Source organism: Diaporthe amygdali (assembly GCF_026229845.1).
Source record: "Diaporthe amygdali strain CAA958 chromosome Unknown NODE_1_length_4327563_cov_65_473760, whole genome shotgun sequence".
NCBI lineage: Eukaryota > Fungi > Ascomycota > Sordariomycetes > Diaporthales > Diaporthaceae > Diaporthe > Diaporthe amygdali.
In genome coordinates this window covers 3,626,763-3,644,863 of record NW_026517021.1, presented here as the reverse complement: position 1 = coordinate 3,644,863, position 18,101 = coordinate 3,626,763, and the positions used below count along the sequence as shown (strand labels likewise).

General features: G+C 49.4%; 5 protein-coding genes across 5 annotated transcripts; all 5 read left to right on the top strand.

Annotated features, from left to right (window-relative positions):
- Window positions 1–2,128: 2,128 nt before the first annotated feature.
- J7T55_006680 (uncharacterized protein) lies at window positions 2,129–2,627 on the top strand (the record flags this gene model as incomplete). The annotated part of the gene is made up of 2 exons (XM_053131335.1): window positions 2,129–2,134; window positions 2,193–2,627. 2 exons carry the CDS (start codon window positions 2,129–2,131, stop codon window positions 2,625–2,627), a joined length of 441 nt encoding a protein of 146 aa, XP_053001443.1.
- Window positions 2,628–5,274: 2,647 nt separating this feature from the next.
- J7T55_006679 (major facilitator superfamily transporter) lies at window positions 5,275–7,231 on the top strand (the record flags this gene model as incomplete). The annotated part of the gene is made up of 5 exons (XM_053131324.1): window positions 5,275–5,604; window positions 5,663–5,878; window positions 5,941–6,063; window positions 6,125–6,633; window positions 6,718–7,231. The coding sequence occupies 5 exons, from the start codon at window positions 5,275–5,277 to the stop codon at window positions 7,229–7,231; spliced, it is 1,692 nt and encodes a 563-aa protein (XP_053001442.1).
- A 1,937-nt stretch (window positions 7,232–9,168) lies between these two features.
- On the top strand, window positions 9,169–9,549 carry J7T55_006678 (uncharacterized protein; the record flags this gene model as incomplete). Its single annotated transcript, XM_053131313.1, has 1 exon — window positions 9,169–9,549. The coding sequence occupies one exon, from the start codon at window positions 9,169–9,171 to the stop codon at window positions 9,547–9,549; it is 381 nt and encodes a 126-aa protein (XP_053001441.1).
- Window positions 9,550–11,118: 1,569 nt separating this feature from the next.
- J7T55_006677 (uncharacterized protein) lies at window positions 11,119–11,487 on the top strand (the record flags this gene model as incomplete). The annotated part of the gene is made up of 1 exon (XM_053131302.1): window positions 11,119–11,487. One exon carries the CDS (start codon window positions 11,119–11,121, stop codon window positions 11,485–11,487), a length of 369 nt encoding a protein of 122 aa, XP_053001440.1.
- Window positions 11,488–15,685: 4,198 nt separating this feature from the next.
- J7T55_006676 (60S ribosomal protein L26) lies at window positions 15,686–16,240 on the top strand (the record flags this gene model as incomplete). The annotated part of the gene is made up of 3 exons (XM_053131291.1): window positions 15,686–15,704; window positions 15,778–15,890; window positions 15,959–16,240. 3 exons carry the CDS (start codon window positions 15,686–15,688, stop codon window positions 16,238–16,240), a joined length of 414 nt encoding a protein of 137 aa, XP_053001439.1.
- Window positions 16,241–18,101: the final 1,861 nt, after the last annotated feature.

Genomic DNA, 18,101 nt, shown 5'->3' with positions numbered 1-18,101 from the left:
TCGTGGCCCAGGCAGACCGGCCGTTGACTCTTTTGCATGCCATGCTAGCTAGTTCAATCTGGCGAGCCCCCAGCAGTCGGAGCTCGCGGGAGACGACAGCACCCAGACTCACAGGCTAAGAGGACAGATTTCCAGGTTTCCTGTCGCTCAGGTCTCCAGTCTTTTCCGGTCTCCAGCAGCTGCGATATCGCATCTTCCTTGGACGTGTCTGCCATGGCTGGCAATGTCAGCAGTGGCCACAGCCTCGTATGGACGCGGCTTAGCATGGCGTGTCAGCGTGTCAGCGTGGCCGCGCGACATCCGCCATCCGCCATCCGCCTGACACCCGCATCTTCCCGAGGCTCTTCCCCTGGAGCCACTCAAGCCACTCCGATGTTAGGAGGTCCGCTGGGGCGACAATCCAGCGATGTCGCACACACACCCAGCTGTTCCAGCCTCTTCCAGGCTTTTCCTTGGTTCACAGGGAAAGGCTCGAAGCCCCTAATGTCGAGACAAAGTTTCATCAAAACGAAGGGCAATCGATCCCATCAATCCCGTCCCTATTCCCCGGGGAGAGCCGCAGCCAGCCGCCCCGGCTTGTCTGTCATTAGGTAACGCTTTGTCGACAAAACCGTCCACAGCGTCCACGTGCCATGTCCAAGCCGCATCAACAACTCCATCGCTCGTCAGGGGAGGCCTGCTCGCCGTCCCACCCGCCCCCGTCCTGGTCCCATCCGCCTGCATTCCGTTCCTGGGGTACCGTTTTAGCGCTCAGACACCCTTGTCCCCCGCATTCCAACCGGGCAAGGGTCCTCTGTTCGACGAGGAAGAGAGGCCATGGTCCTTTTCCCAGGCCCTTTCGTCTCGTGATGGCCCCGTTGTTATTGCGGGTTTGGGGTTGCGTATCGGCCGAGACGCAGAAGCCTCGTGACACCCAGTCCGTCGGACACAGGCACCCTACAGACACTACCGAGTTAACCACGCGGTCCGACTGTTCGGCCGATGCGGCTGCATCGCTCCCAGAACCTCACCTCTCCATCCCTCGCCTACTGCTTCCGGAGCTTCTTACTGTCTCTTCGACCTTCTACTTCCCAATGCAAGTCTGGCTCTTGTTGTCTCTTGTTCACACTGGATCAAAGACCGAGAATAACACAGCAGCATCTCAGACCTGGCAGTTTGTCGCCGACAGCAGAAACTGGACCCTGGCTTCAGGAAGCTCAGTAAAATCAAGCTGAACTTTTGCAATAATCACTCTCCTTTTCTTATCTATGACTCTGAGATTGGGATGCCCAAAAGCTCGCCCGTCATTTCGCTCTCAGTCTGAAACATGAACGATGCGCCTTCAGCATCAACTCTCCTTACGTCTTCCCGTTTACCTTTCCAGGAATGAACAATGCTCACACTGCCAGAATAAGGAGCAATTGCTTCGTCGGCGGCAACCGCCGGCGGTGTGTTGTACGCACTGAAAGGTCCCCTCCATCTTGAACCACACACAAGGCAAGCAGCCTTACTGCCAACGCTGACAAAGTCAGCCTTGAGGGCCAGACTACGTCTTACATGCATCATCGAGGCAACCAACACGCTTCCAACACCTCGGGTCACATTTCACGAGCTCGCTGCCAACCAAATCTCGACCATCGTGAAGAGGCCGGCTGTTGGTCAGCAATGTTCTCCGTCTTTCGAAGCTCATTTGCTTTCTCTGTGTCGGCAAAGGGAGCGATAAGAGGGTGAGGTCGACGGAAAGGGGTGACCGTCGTGGCAATGCCCTGCTCTGGAAGGACTAATCCACGATGGTCTGTCTGCTTACTGCGCGCCCTCGATCCTCGCTCTTGTTGGAGGCTTCCGATGCTGTTGGGAGGCTCAGTCCTCCTTCGTCTGTGATAGTGACTGAATCGTGCAGGACGGCCAGATGGAAGAGGTAACAGCATAGGTCCAAACGGCATGGTAACCATCATGACGGCAGCAGCATAGGTAGTGATCGCGAGGTATAAAATGCCATGATTTTCAGGCATGGAATTCAAGCGCGAGAGAAGGGTTTATTGCTTCACCAGCAGTCTCCTGAGGCTCAACTCATCGCATGAAACATCAAATTTCGAAGAATCCCAAAGAGATCGCACGCCTGACTCCGCAACATCTCATCATCCTCAAGATGAAGGTCGGCTCTATGTCCCTCTACTGCTCGAATATCTTCTTCCTACTAACGAGCCCACCAGTGCAACATCCTCGTCGCTTTTCTGGCCACTGCTCTCCCTCGAGCGGTCCTTTCTGCCCCTGTCCCGGTCTCTGTGGAGATCACAGGATCTGACCGGTCTGACTACAACCGCTTTGCCGAAACCATGGCTCGTGATGAGTTCTCCACCGCTGGCCGCTCTGGCTATAATTCGGTGGAGGTGACCGCGCGTGACGCCACCACAGCCGCCGAGACTGACGGGCGCTCTGGCTACAATTCCGTCGAAGTCGCAGCTCGTGGCATCACCACGAATGCTGAGACGGACGGAAGGTCTGGCTATAATTCCATTGAGGTCGCAGAGCGCGACCTTGCCACAAACGCCGTGGCCGATGGGCGTTCTGGCTACAATTCGGTGGAAATTGTCGAGAAGAAGGTCACGGCCGACGCGGAGACAGATGGGCGGTCGGGCTACTACTAAAGCCGCAAATGGGGTACTGCCTAATTGAGGGATTGTCTGAAGTCGTTAGCGATTGGAGAAGTCGTTAGCGACTGGAAGAAGTCGTATATACATCAAGTTGGTCCTTTGTTGTGTGTTGGTGATGACGAGGAGGTGCGTTGATGGATGCCATTGGCTCGCATAGTCCTTCCTGTCACATGGTTTCCGGGGTCTGCGCGTCTATTAAACGCCGTGTTGGGACGGAGAAACACTAGCGATCAGGTTTGATTTCAGGGTGGCTGCCAGTGGTGCTAGCGAGAAGAAGATAGAAGTAGGCACATTTAGAGTCAGCAGCAATGCCCCAATGATTTCTTTTCATTGCGCCTCATGGCATGGATGACGTGCTTCATTCTGAAATGTGGGTGTGCTTGATTTAGATCATGCAGGTGCTGTTGGGTTACGTCTAGGGACTTTTATCTCTACTGTGTGTGATCTAGAGCAGCCTTCACAATGACTGACCGGGTACCAACATGACGAGAAAACGCTCACTTCCAAATCTCCAGAAGCGACCTCCATCGGCACAATATTGAACACATTCCGGATAATGCCATTCCAAGCGGCGCTCCCACGTCTTCGAACAGAAAGAGAGCGAGACAAAACAAGCCGTGACGTGACAAGGGCCTACCTAGGTGGTAGCTACCACTGTCACAAGACAGCGTCCTGATCCGCTTAAGTAGGGGTTTTACTTCTATTAGGGCACACCTCATCCACGCTTCGTGATGCCCAGGACCACCGCGCCGGCTCAGCTCGAAATTTGCCTCACCTCGGCTCGTCCGACCTCGAATCAATTAATCTTGATACGAATCGCCGCGGAGAACTAATCCTCAGTCACCACCACGCCAGGAATCAGTTTGCTGGTTCCTGGCAGCCTTTACCAGAATATGTTCCCCGATTCTTCGGCATTTGCAAAGCGGCCCCGTTCCACTCTATTCTGCTGATTCTACGGGGTCACAACTAGCCGCCCGCAGTGGTCCCCTCCCAACTTCCTACTACCAGATATGTCCGGTTCTTGACTTTTCTATATATTTGTCTCGGGTTATTGAAAGTTTCTGTGCCTAATTCGCTCACCCCAAACATGCACAAAGATTGTAAACACGTGGTAGTCTACCGGAGCTGATGCCCCCCTCTTCACTCTTTCCAACCCAGACTTCACGCTTTGCTGATACTCTGATGATTCAGATACGTCGAAGAGCTCGCCTCAGACCCCACATTGTACGATTTGGAGTCACTGAAAGCCTTCGTAAAGGATTTTGTATTGGATTTTGAGGGTTATGATGACCTGGACCCGGGGCATCGGACCGTCATGATACATCGAAGAGCCGATTGGCGCCGAGAACAGCCTCCAAAGAAAGCCCACATCCTCTTCCACTTTGCGTATATGCAATTACTACTGTGACCGGGGCTTGAAAGAAACAGCATTACGGGCTATGAGCAGTAGGCACATGACTGGCGCAAACAGAATAAAGCAAGCAATAGATTTGAGGTTTCTAGCAGCACAGGCCACGAATAGCGGAAATAGAATGCGGCAAGGAAGTATCTTGAGCGCTCTCGACAGCGCGAGCACAGGAACTTGCCTTCATAGAATGCAGCAAGCGGTGGCATTAGGGCCATCTAGCGGCTCAGGTGCAAGAATTGCGCGGAGGCAACATGGTTGGGTAGTGACATTGCTTATAAAAGGAGAGGATAGAATAAAGCAGCAACGAAAGGGATAAAAAGGCCAAGTTCATTTGTTCTGTATGTTGCAATACACTGCTTCTATGTGTTTACAACGCTGCTCACCCGCCACGTATATGAATTATCCATTCTTCTAGGTCTTGTCTCACAGCTTTGCCGGGTATATTATATATGTGAACAGAATAAATATGATCTGACGATAAATATAGGTGAGTATCTGAGCGAGGGAGAGTTAGACGTTAGAGCATCAAAACAACAATCAATCTGCATAAGTAAACTATAGGTATGGAGGATGGAGAGTGGCGCAAAGTCGTGAGAGGTGGAGAATGTTGCCGGCGCTGCATCCACAACACCTGCTTGTATTGTTTCATCCCATCTACTCAGAGTAGTTGCATTCTCTTGATGGTAAAGAAATAACACCCAACTGGTGTTTGGAGAAAATCGGATACCTATATACGGATGCAACATGCTTGTGAGCCAGAGCGGTTGGGATCAGCGCAACTGTGTGCTGGCTAGCTGAGTGCGTGAAATTGAACACCATCGAGTACACCTGTAGCATTTGTCACCACCGTCTGCGAATGTATCTTTATTCATATATGCCACGTTTCAGAAACAATTATTCGTACAGTTTGATAGCAATACAATTGTTGTCCTTTATCTTGCCGACCGGCTGCAGCGAGCTGTTCAAACCAAGCCTTGGGTTCAATAATCCTGGGCCATCGTGCATACCGCTTATCAAGATAGGCACCAACCCGGTGGATTCTTTAATAGGAACGCTCGCCCTATATTATTGTCAGGGGACGAGTGCGATGCAGCGCGACCATTCCTGATCACTCTCATGAACTGAGGGTGCAAATACCTAGAATTCAAGAGAAAGACGATACGCCTCTGTCACCCTCCGCGCACTTTTTCCCTTCAAGTTCGACAAGTCGAAAAGGCCATTTCAAGATTCGAAATGTCGCAGCACCCCGCCCCAGCCGGGGATGCATCACCGAGCCCCCTGCCCCCAGGTACAACACATTTGGTCGACCTGGATGGGACAATGGCAACAAAACATGCCAATGGTAAAGATGTGAGGGACATTGTGCTCATTCCAAGGCCAAGTGATGACCCGGAAGACCCTCTCAATTGGTCGTTCCGACGGAAGCTCCTCTCCACCTCATGCGTCGTTGTTTACACCATGCTGCTAGCTATACCGTCCAGCGCAGTGTATTCCGTTGTCACACCAATTAGAAAGGCCACAGGCTTGACGCTTACGGATCTGAACAATGGGACTGGTATCATGGTACGTTTAATACACTCGGACAAACAAGATTTCAACAACATCCAACTTACTGTAACAGTTTCTATTCTACGGATGGGGCTGTGTCATTTGGCAGCCGCTGGCTCTACAATACGGCAAGCGCCCTGCGTACTTGCTATCTCTTGTTGCCAATATCATAATTATGGCCACAGCACCTTTGTGCACGACTTCTCGGACCTACCAAGTCAGCCGTGTTCTTCTCGGCCTGTTTGGCTCTCCAGTTGAGTCGCTCTGCGAGATCTCCATCACTGACATTGTAACTCCGCCCTAAAAGTATTGACTCTATTTCCTATTTATTGCTGCTAATAAATTTCGTAGTGGTTCACACATGAACGACCAAAATATATGGCATGGTACGGTTGGTCGCTTGCTTTGACTGGGAAGCTGGCGCCAATGATCTCTGGGTTCATCAATACCGGCATGGGATGGGAGTGGACTCTGGTAGGTGCAGTCTCTGTCTTTCGGTGTGCAGTGGTTGAAGATTGACTTTGAACCATCACAGTGGTGGTGTGCCATTTTTAATGGCATTGCATTCATATATTGCTTCCTTTTCATGGAGGAGACGAATTACGACCGCAAACATGTGGACGACTCCGTGCCCGACGCTGAGGAGAAGTCTCCGAACTCGGTTCTCAAAAACATCAACATGACCAGCACTGCAGACGCAGCATCAGCCGACAAGAGCCTTGATTCCAAAGAAATATCGCCAGCATCACCCAGTAGTGATATCGAGGAAGCTCAAGTTATCAAGCCGCGAAAGACTTACTGGCAAAAGCTGAGCCTGAGGGATAAACGTCGCCCGAACCGCGTTCTAGATGTTGCTCTTGCGCCTTTCAAAGGATTTTTGTATCCTCCTGTAGTGTATGCAGGTCTCATGTGGGGAGCAAACAGCCTCGTCTGGTCCGGCGTTCAGAATGCCACCGCCGGGACCGTATACACTACCAAATATGGATGGTCCACCACGGATGTGTCCGGCGCATACGCTGCAGGTGTGATTGGTACCATTACAGGGTAAGACCTTATCTTCCCCATCATGAGAGCCTCCTGTTATTCTTTCACATTCTATACATAAGACTCACGCTCTCCTGCTTGCAGCGGATATTACTCAGGCAAGGTCGGGCGCATGCTGACCTTGCGTCTCGCGCGGCGCAACAACGGTGTCTCTGAGCCAGAGCATATCTTGTACCTCTTCGTCGCATCTATGATTCTTGTTCCCTTTTCTCTGGTCCTCTACGGAGTTGGTGTCGTCCACCATATCCACTGGTTTGGTCTGGTGTTCAGCCAGTTCCTGCTCGCCAACAGCAATGCCCTCTGCGTCTCTGCCGCTCTCACCTACGCAATCTCGTCATATCACGAGCTGTCAGGCGGCATGGTTGTCACATGCGTGCTCATCCGCAACACACTCAGCTTTGCCATCAATTACGCCATTACGCCTTGGCTGGAGGCTACGGGATACCAGAACACGTACGTGACCGTTGCAGTGATCGGGTTTGTTTGGAATGCGAGCTTGTTCGGGATGGTCAGGTGGGGTAGGAGGATGAGGGAGGCTACAGCGCAAAGGTACTGGAGGGACGTGAAGAGGGCGCGGGAGAAGGGCCTGAGTGAATAGGCCGCGTAATGTCTGAATCCGCCGTCGCAGCATTGCCCAGGTCTAAACGTTGATCTGGCTAAGACATGATCCCAAGCTGTCTAGCATGTACGGGATATTTTCACAGTGCCTCCTGGTAAACCGCCACTGCAATTCACATCGAACAACGCAGAATTAATATGTTTTTTACCAGCTGTTTGACGATGTGTCCTGGTTCGTTTGAGATAGCTACAGCTCTTTTGTTAAGATCTGCCGGCCCAGGGTGAGCCACCACTCCGTGATATGTCTTGTAAGACCATAGCTGCTCTGTCAAGTATCGTCATCGCGTACTTTACAACTCAATTACTTCTCTGGTTAGGGTTTAATGTGATATGGAAGTTAGGGCCATTACGCAACCTAGATAATCGACTCACAGTCTAGCATTTCGTCTCTTACGACGCGCGCAGTGGAAGGAGATGGCCGGATATGATTTAGAAGATGGGGTTTGATCTAGATAATGCTGCAGTTCTCTTGTTAACCTTTACTCCCGCGGGCTCTACTCGAACTCTATGTTGTATAACTAGTCTAAAGGGTGGCGCCTCAATTTACAGTGAACTTTTCACAGCAGCCAGCAGATGTGACGTTCGTGCCCGTGTCGGGAGGCAGGCACACGTGTCGCAGCAGGTGGTCATTCTATTAGTCTTCCAACAAGTCAGTCTGAGCATAAATGACAAGTCTGAAGTCCAGCTTTTCATTGAAGTAAGCCAACACAGCCCGTGCCTTTCATTGAGCTTGTTCTCAGTATCAACTCAAGCATAGTGCGCCGAGTGTGAGTTGCAGCGAACAAATATTAGCGGTGTTTTAGGTGAGAGAAAAGAGCTAATCCTGGAGATGTCGAAGTTGAACAAGTGACTGACGATCGCTCGAGCGAATGAAGGAGTTGAAGGAGCGCTTCATTGGGGGTCGGAAAGCCAGGAAAACTACGCAAAAGTAGCAAAAAAATGGGTGCTTTGGTGCTTAATCCCAGAGGAAGTGCTTTCCAGACATCTGGGAAGGCATGAGCGCAGCTCTAACCAAGAACCAGAATTGGAAAACTGTCCCCGGATATAGAAGCTCACTCTGATCGCACTGACACTCTAGGTGGAACTAGGGTGTATTGCGCCAGTCGAGCCAGATATTCAGTTTCATGACTAATGCATTCAAGAGCTCCGATTATGATATTAAAACTTGATCAGGAGCTTTCGTTTCTCATTTGTGAATCACATCAAGGAGCATTTTTTTGACGCTTGAAGTACATCACCAACCCACGCGCAACTCAACCATATTCGATCAACACCTCTGGATAGCCAATCGACTCGTTGCATCACAACCCAAAATTATTTTGCCCTCTGATACTGATACTTTGGCTAGGGGAACTGGCTAAGTGCAGTGACTGTCTAGTAAGGGCGTCCCCTGTTCACCTCTGTTGACCGACCCCCCTGTTCGAAAAGCCATACCACGCAGCCAAGTTTGCAGCCAATTGTATGACCTTACAAGAACGACAAAGGAAATTGTGAAAACTCAGGGGGGGAAAGCATTAAATAAAGGGATGTTTCAGATCATAACCCATTCTATTGTCTCGAACGAGTGACGCAGCAGTTCACGATATGTTCTTAGTGGAACAAGGGCCCTTCGATAGAACTGGTGTGGTAGTATTCTTTGTCAAGAACAATGCTACTATGCTTCCCTTTCCCTATCACCTACTCTTCGGTGCCAGACTGTCATACAACATCTTCTCACTTATTTAAGGGGACGCTTCTATCCTTTCCCCTCGTTGATCAGATGCTGTTTTGAACCGCCAAAGACCACTTCACACACGAAGACACACATACAACAAACAAACAACCCACACAGAAAAATTCACAGTAACCTTTGAAATTTTCAAGCAGGAGCAGGACGTCAAGCTAACTCATCAAACCCCACTCTTTTTACTCTTCAACATGCCGAGTATTACATCAACACTAGGCAACGGACGAGCCCGTCATTTCAGCAAGGCCGAAACACGGCGCCACAGGCGGAAGACTCAGGAGAGAAAGGGTAAGAAGTCTCGCCCAGGCTCTAAAGAACCCATTCACTTGCACAAGTCTAGGAACAGACCGCAGATGGCGGACCCGGCAGCCCCTGGAGACATCTATGCCCACGAGTTTGACGATAGTAGACTCTTGAAAAAGCTGATGCCGCATGGGCAGGAGCGCCGGGGCTGCAAAAGCAGAGATGTAGACCTTCGCATCAAGCGTGACAACAAAGCTGTCTTCAGTGGAGTCTGCCAGCCCCTTGAAAGCGAGGCCAACGCTTACGGTGAGGACGAGGACTTTGAGTAGATTTCTGATCACCATTTTTGAGAGTACACTTGTTTCCAACCTCACAGGACCTCGATCGTCTTGTCTACAGTCGAATTGGAGAGGGGCCAAGCGCGTAGGCGTCTCCATCCAGGACTGAGCTAGGCGGGTTGTCAAGGCGGTCTTTCAGGTGAGTAGAAGAAGAAGTTCGGCATCCAGCGTGGTGTAGGTGAACTTAATTCAAAAGTTCACTAGGAATCAGGAACCAGAATTAGATAGGCACATTAAATTGTTGAACTTACATTTATCATCTTCCAGACCTCTGAACTTTTCATGCGGAGCGCTCAAAAATTCGCTATGTAATAATGCCGAACCTGGAACTCTCCCTCGGTAGAATTTTACTTTTACTTCTAGCGTCTGTGAAGGCTTGACTTGACGCGTGCGTATGGCAGATACGGTGCTGAGACTGATGCAGACGCGGACAAAGACGAGCAAGGTAGGCCTTTTGCGTCAAAACCTAGCCATCCAGATCGACTGCTGCATCTTGGTCAATCCGAAGCAGTCGTAATCAATACTTAGCGGAAGTATACCGTCAGTCGCGCAGATCGTGAGCGCAATCCTTCGATCTTAGTCACTTGCATCACTCCTCCGCAAAAATGAGCCACTTTCCCAACCTTGAGACAGTCCAGATAAACAGTAGTCATCAAATGTAATCCGCACAAGACAACTTCGTCAGTCCTTGAGCAAAGTTCCACCACTGAACAATTAATGAACGCTCTGCATTAGTCTGCCAACTCGCGGCCGGGTGCTTTTACGCGCGCCACTTGAAGCCATCAACAAGCCAAGTGCTTCATCACTCCTTCAGGCCGGCAAGCAAATAAACATGTCAGGACGTTTAACAAGCCGCTAATGTCGCAGACGGCACGGGGCGGCCCGTCGCGCATCGTTGTGGATGAGCCGCACGCAGAGCCTCATGTGTTTGCAAAACAGCAAGCCTGTCACATCACCTGGCAGTCGTCTGAAATCATCATTTCCCCCCAAAGACCTTGCGAAATTGTAGTCTCTGAATGTGGAATGATGGACGGCGGCTCCCCGTCAGCCTAGACGGAAGAGTCGCGAGGCTGTCTCCGTGGTCTCGAGCATTCCTGACCGCTTCCCATTTGCATACCGGTAGCAACTTGGTCTGCACAAATCACAAAAACAACTTTACAAAACCTACAATATTGATCTCATACAAAGCCTTTGTCTGTCATTCAAGTTCGCAAACAAAGATAGGCAGCAGGTTTACCTGGAAGGCAGGTTGGGTATTGTGAGATTACTCAGTACTCGAAGTTTCAGCTGAAGTGTTTGCTTTGAACCTCGGAACTCTTTCATTGTCGCCTTGAACAGAGGGCTCAAGCCTTTGTCGGTTACTGGACGGCTTTGGGCATAAATTGATAGTCGACCGGCTCTGTTGTCCAGAATTATTTGCCATCGATCCCAAGTCTCCTTCCAAACCCCTCTTCTATCCATATTTCTTGGGCACTGGCCAACCTCTCAATAGAGAAAGTCTTTGAGTACACCATCTCCAGGTTAGTCACAAGCTCGCCTATTCACTCACCTTTGAACAGTATGTCGGCGCAGCACGACATCATGGAACAGAATTCCATCCCACAATATGAGCGGGCACACTCCGAACATCCCAAATCTGATCGCGCGGAAGCTAAAAGGTCTGATATCAAGGCCTCTTCGAAGAACCGCGGACCGGCCTATCCGCCCAAGAACCGTTTCCAGCCTTCTGTCGCTGACAAGGCTACTTTGGGGGACAATGCCGCCCACAGCTACGACGATGACAAGCTTTGTCCTAAGCTGCTCCCTGTAGCAAGACAGGAGTTCCGGGGCTGCAAGAAGCGTGACCTAGACAGACGGGCTAAAGCTTGGAATAAAAAAGTCTACCTTGGCTTGATCCCATCACATGACCTTTCTGGCACCGAAGAGTAAGGTCAAGATAAGCAGCAAGGACTGTCATTTCCCCTTTCGAGACGAGTTGTCTGAAGCCAGAATCGAGTGATCAATGATTGGCTGTGAATCTTCAAGGTCCTGTTACCGGTACAAAGAGTAACACCGTGTCGTTATTTAATGATGAGGGCACTTGCATTTGAATACAGACAGACCAGAATCGATTTTCTGATATTGATTTGCAGTGAACGGAGTCTGTTGAGCTGAATCGTGGAGAAATTCTGTGGAAATTGAGTGGAAAGTAAGGGGATCAGACATCAAAATCAACATACTGAATTGGTATTCATCCTCTATAGAATGTCAGTATTACAGCTGTGACTACGGTCTTCTATCCTGAAAAATAGTGCGTCTAGTTCACCTTCGTTGGTGTGAAGAGTCCCTTCTAAACGGGCTGCCGAACAATGCTCTCAGAAAAGTTTTGGTCTGTCCAGGTAGACAAACTGGTTTCAAGGCCTTTTAGAAGTGCCCAAAGGCAATATCACTTGTACTTGAAGTTTTTCGTGATATTGTAGTACATATCAGATGTAAAGAGCAGCCAGTTGGGTAAAACAATGACTATATGCTGCCAGCATGACTGTGATGGCCGGCGTCTTTGTATAGCTGATGACAGCAGTCTGAGTGGGCCAAGAAGATTTTTGGTCTGCTTTGTATGGTACCAAATGCTCGTGGAGCATTATGGGTCGGTTTAGAGGGCGAGTAAAAGTGTCAATGACAGCGTTATGGACGTGTAGCGACCATGCGCGGATTGTGCGCTCAATTTCCTTTCTGGAGAATTTGGTTGATTAATCTAGATATTGCGAGGGACATTGGCTTGCGTAAATTGCCATTTCAAGTCTTTAGCTGCTGCAATAAATGAAGTCCACTGACTGGAGGGAGAGCAATGAGAGGCGCGACTGAATGAGCTGCCCAGTCTGGCTTGACTCCGAGTATCTGACTTCTGTTCTTGGTCGGTCAAACTTTGTGTCTGATCATGGACAGCAATGCTTTCGAACATTTAATTATTAAATAGATGGAGAAACAAGTAACTGGATGATTTCGCACCAGTCTTAACAGAATAATTAAATAAGTCAATTCAATTAGAGGCTTGAGTCGAACATTAAACCACAATAGCAAATGTAGATCAATCATAAAAAACTGTTGACAATTCTCTCATGAAACTACTGTATATATGAAAAGTTGCCTTCGAACACATATAGCAAGATATTAACCGCAAACATGAAGCATTGTTCAAATATTGTTCGTCTTAAATCCAATCAAAATCCTGTTAAATTTGGGCTCAGGAATCTAGTTCGAGCTCATGAGCTCAGCTTCAAATGTATGGCCATGTTCGTGATGATGGATAATTATCGGCAGAACTTTGGTGTGTTGAGCTGGTGATGTGCGGGTACATCTCTCAGCGAGCACTGGGTGGGAGGGCAAGGCATTGTACATCATCCAAGTCAACTGTGCGTACTTGGAATTGAGCGAAGCTCTAAATCCGAGATAGAATAATTCTACTGCGCTGGCTGGCTGTTGCGTACATGAAGCTGAACGACTGCCTTAAATCTATGAATAGACATTCCTCTTAGTCCATCGGTGTCGACTGGAATTGCCATCAAAGTCTATCAAAGTCTACGAAGTCGTCAATTTTCAAGTTTTCTCGCTACCGAAACCTCCACAAAGTTGTTTACCCCCCGCCTCGTCTTAATCAGGCTGCTGCTACGTAGTCAGACTGCGTTATACGAGTGACTTTTGAAGAACAGAAGCCGTTGCGGAGAAGAACGCACGAGATCAGCTCTATGGCAAAGAGTCTCACATGGCTGCTTAGCGAGAGGATCCTATCAGTTAGCTTCGTTACGAGAAAAACGAAGCTACGTTCGGAAAACTGCTGTTCTAGTCCGCAAATATCCCGTGTCGACAGTTCTGAACGATCATTTCGGGCCTCAGCCGTCGACAAGGCTGTTACATGTCTGTGGTTTTGTCCTTGTTGGTACATCGACTCGACCAGAAGTTCCGGCTCTGTCTGCGATGTTTAGCCACCATGAGTGGACTTGTAAACATATCAAGTACCCCAGTGTCCAGATCCAGGTCGGCGCGATGATGGCAAACTCAACCGCTGCTGACGAATGCTCTCTCATCCCTGAGCTCACCTTGAGGGCCTAGGAACTCTACAAGCTTGAAAAGATCATCGGGAGACGCTGCCCCTATTGCTCTGAATCTTACCTGAAAACCAGGGCAGTACACCTTGAAAGACGTATTCGTAGCAGATATCCCGGTGAACAGACTCCAGCAGCTAATATCAACTCATATTTGAAGAAGCCTTTCAAATGTCATCGATGTTGCAAGGGGTACCGTAAGGGATTTCCGAGCCAGTTTCGCCCAGCTTTGTATCTGCGAAAGGTGAACAACGAGAGCAATTTGTGAGTTTCTTCTGGCCTGTTCGGTCTATGTAAGCTTGAGTCTATCCTGCCGCAAGTGCTTATTGTGTGTACGAATAGCTAAATCAGCATGAGAAGCACTCTAGCAGTTCATGCAAGTTGAGAGAAAAAAGATGCTTAGCTTGGTCAGCCTTGTTGATCCTGTTGACCCTTGTCCACCCTTGTTGACCTTGTTCACCCTTATTGACCTTGTTCACCCTTGTTGACCTTGTTCACCCTTGTTGACCTTGTCTACCCTTGTCGACCTTGTTGACCTTGTTGACCAAAGTAAAGATATGAATTCTTTTTTTTTATTTTTAGAGAACTAACATTTTTTTTTAAAAAAAAAGAACAGGCCTTTAAGGCAACCAGCCTTTAGAAGAGAACAGGCGTTTCAGAAGACAGGCCAGGAGGCCCAATCAAAACAAGCTTCAAAAGATAAGGCAGGAGAACCAGATTTTAGAAAAAGCTGTTATGAAGAGGAAGGAATAACTTTAAAAGGCACAAGGAGAGAATGTATGAAGAAAATAACTTCCAAAAAAAAGAAGCTGTTATAGAGAAGAATATGTGTGCTTGTGGAGAGTTTTTTGTAAGGAGCTGCTGTCGTAAGGAGCTGCTGTCGTGAGGAGAAGCTGTTGTGAGGAAGAAGTTGCTGAAGAAGAGAATGCGTTGTGGAGAGGAAATGTAGAGGAGAAGCTATCGTGGAGACGCTGTTGCAGGAAAACAAATTTATTTTGGTTAGTTGATAACGGTACATTGGCCGTGATTGCGAGCTGTAGGTTGGAAGACGACAGAAGCCAGAAGTGGTTACTCTATAGGAGGTTTTCCTATAACCCGTAGAACATTATCCCACAACTGGTCATCCCACAGCTGGTTATCCCACAGCTGGTTATCCCACAGCTGGTTATCCCACAGTGGTTATCCCACAACTGGTTATCTCACAATTACTTATCCCACAGGAGATCAACCTACAGGAGGTTATCCCACATGTTTTCCTAGACTTCATCCAAGGGCGCAGCTGACAGGGAAGTGCTGTTATCGTTGTACTAGCGTAGAGCGATAAGGTATAGGGTTAGAGACTGACCAGTCCACCCAGACAAGAACATCACCAGTGCCATATCGAACCCGACGCGCTCACGACCGCCCTCGCAGTTTGTGGCCACATCAGTCTTTACTATGGTCGAGAAAGCCCACGAGTGATCAATCCAACCGAGCAACATGGCACACCAAGTCGTACGAGTGAAGTGATGTGCGTGAAATCTACTAACGACTAAGCTTCTTCTTCATGTCGGTCGCAAGCGACCGATCACAATGAAAAGGCAGTCAGCTTGAAGCTGTTTTGATATCAAAAATTCCGCCCAGGTCGGCCCCGAAGGACAAACCAGACTGGTCAGCGCCACGATGTGCTATGCAGGCTTCCCAACCTAATTACAGTGATTCTTGATCCACCGTAATTCAGACAAGGTAAGTATGAAGAAAGGAAAAAGAGAGAAGAGGAGGAAGAAAGCGGGAGGGTGGCAGGGTTTTTATAGTTGAGGCACCACGGAATTCTGCCGCCTGCGCGTCCGACTCCTGACCGCCTTTGGCGGTGGTGGTCCGAGCTCCTCCACGGAAAGACTGCGCCGAAAGCTCCGGTCCACATTCTGCAGTTGGTCCCGTTCTGGGTACCGTCGCTCCACCAAGCTCAAAATTTCCAAGCCTTGGTCTTATTCCCTCCATTCCTCTCTTCGGCAGCGACCAGTCAACCAGATTCACCCCAATCCTCGCGGCAAAAATCCATCAAAATGGTCAAGGTCAACTCCAGTATGTCTTCAATAGCACGAACAACTTCCCACTGGGACAATTGACAAAACTAACAATGGTCCTCCTCGCCCAGGCCTCCACTCCTCCCGCCGCAAGTCGCGCAAGGCGCACTTCGAGGCCCCCTCCAGCGTTCGTCGCAACATCATGAGCGCTCCCCTCAGCAAGGAGCTCCGTGAGAAGTACAACGTACGTTTGCAGCCCGATTTCAATCCTTTCACCCCCACCACTCTTTCTGACAGTACCCCGTCAAACAGGTCCGCAGCATCCCCATCCGCAAGGATGACGAGGTCCAGATCGTCCGCGGCACCAACAAGGACAAGGAGGGCAAGGTCACCTCCGTGTACCGTCTCAAGTACGTGATTCACGTCGAGCGTGTCACTCGCGAGAAGGTCTCGGGCCAGTCCGTCCCTCTGGGCATCCACCCCTCCAACGTCGTCATCACCAAGTTGAAGCTCGACAAGGACCGTGAGGCCATTCTGGAGCGCATCAAGGTCGGCCGTGAGGCTGGCTCCAAGGGCAAGGCCGCTGCCAAATAAGCGACTTCACCGCCCGAGGCTCTACAAACTCAAAAAACCCATCCCAAACGACCATTCACCGCTTGTGGGGAGGAGGATCGGAAAAGTTCTGCTGCGACGTTTTGATGGATACCACGACATGCCTCGACGGTTGACGACTGTGATCGTCCACCTCGGCGCATGCTCGACCCGGGCACGGTTTCGGCGTCAACACGGCTGTTCTACGTTACGAGGGATAACGGCATGGATCGGTAGCAGAGATCAATACACACAAGTCAGAGCCTCTGAGCTCAATGGCCATTTCACGGACTTCCAGCTCTTCTGTGCTGCGATGTGAAATGTTCCATGGGAGGTCTCCCGAAGTCCCAGCTTGCCTTGTCATGGACGAGCAGACTCCCATGGACTGCTCGTTCCATGACATCGCTGCTCTCCCATGCAATGCTATACCGATGTGCACCATGCTAACCCAGCAGATTGACTGAAATACCCAGGTTGGTTTTGCAAACCAGTTCAAAGGGAATCAAGACACTTTGTAGAAGTCAGGTGAGTTCCAGAGTAGGTACGGGATGCAGGATGCTTCTTGTTTGCCCAACATGTTCATGCAACGTGACCGCCACTTAAATCTCCACATCAACCTCTCCTTATGGTAGGTGTGGTATACGCGTGGCGAAGAGCAAACCCAGCGGGAGCAACTATTGAATCACCGCTTCCTGCTCTCGCCTGCAGACCTCGTTCAATCAGAAGACTTTGCTTTTCAATTGTGTTGGAGGTTTGATGGTGAGGCACATTTCTTGCCACAGCCTCTAGTATAGTCAAGCCAGTAAATAGAATTCAATCTTTTTCTGGAATACATGGCCATATGTTTCAACTTTGCTTCATGATCTTGCTCAGCTTTCGTTCTCATCCCCTGGAAAGATATCCCCATATCATCCGGGGTGTGTCTCTCCGACTCGGTGGTTCACTACCTTTTTTAATTTTGGTTTACTCCATAACATCCTATGCCTGTCGTGCCTGCTTTTCAAGATGCCAAAGATCCTTGCCCCACTCAGCTCAGATTGGACATCTTACCTACATTGCTGCGCCGAGCCAAGATGACGAAGGCATGCTGTTTTCTCTGATGAGAAGGCCGTCACTTAACAGGTGCGTCTTCTTGGCCCAGAGACATGTGTTAAGTCACGGTCTCGATTCAAAAACACGAAGAAAACATGGATATTTCCTCTGTCCATGATCAACTTTGACAAGGAGCCTCTGCCTCGCATTCATTTCGTTAGGGTGGGCGAAATTGCTAGGCGGCCTGAAGTGTGATCTAGAAAGGACATGATGGTTAATGAGATGCCATGTGTCACTGAGAAGTTTGTCACCATTAAAAAGACCCAACTGGTAGAATGTCTCAGTACATTTGCTGTACTAGCCAGCCCTATGGTCTAATATCAGAGGGTGTCTCTGTTCTGCCTATGAGATGTTGCCTCCAAAGTCGTGGGCAAGTGAATAGAACAGTGGCATCCTGCTTTGTGATCATCCTCCATGAGATGCCGAGTGATGTTGGCTAGCGGTTGCGTCGCCTCAATGCCCAGCCTAACTACATGCCGTTCGGCAGCCTGAGAGAACTAGCCTCGATTTTGAAATCTAAGCGAGATGTTGTGTTTCTCTCTCCACCACAGCAAAAGAACTGATACCCTGGACAAAATAAAATACAATCATGTGAAGGAAATACTTCCTGGGTAACAAATGATGGTCTTCTGACAACTTTGTTGCGCAATAGCAAAGTAAAGCCTTGCGAGACATAATAACGATAATGGGCGATGAGGCCTCGAACAGGCAATTGCCGCCACGCGTACGAACAATTAGCAGAGTTGATTCGCAGCGGATTCAGACATTTGTG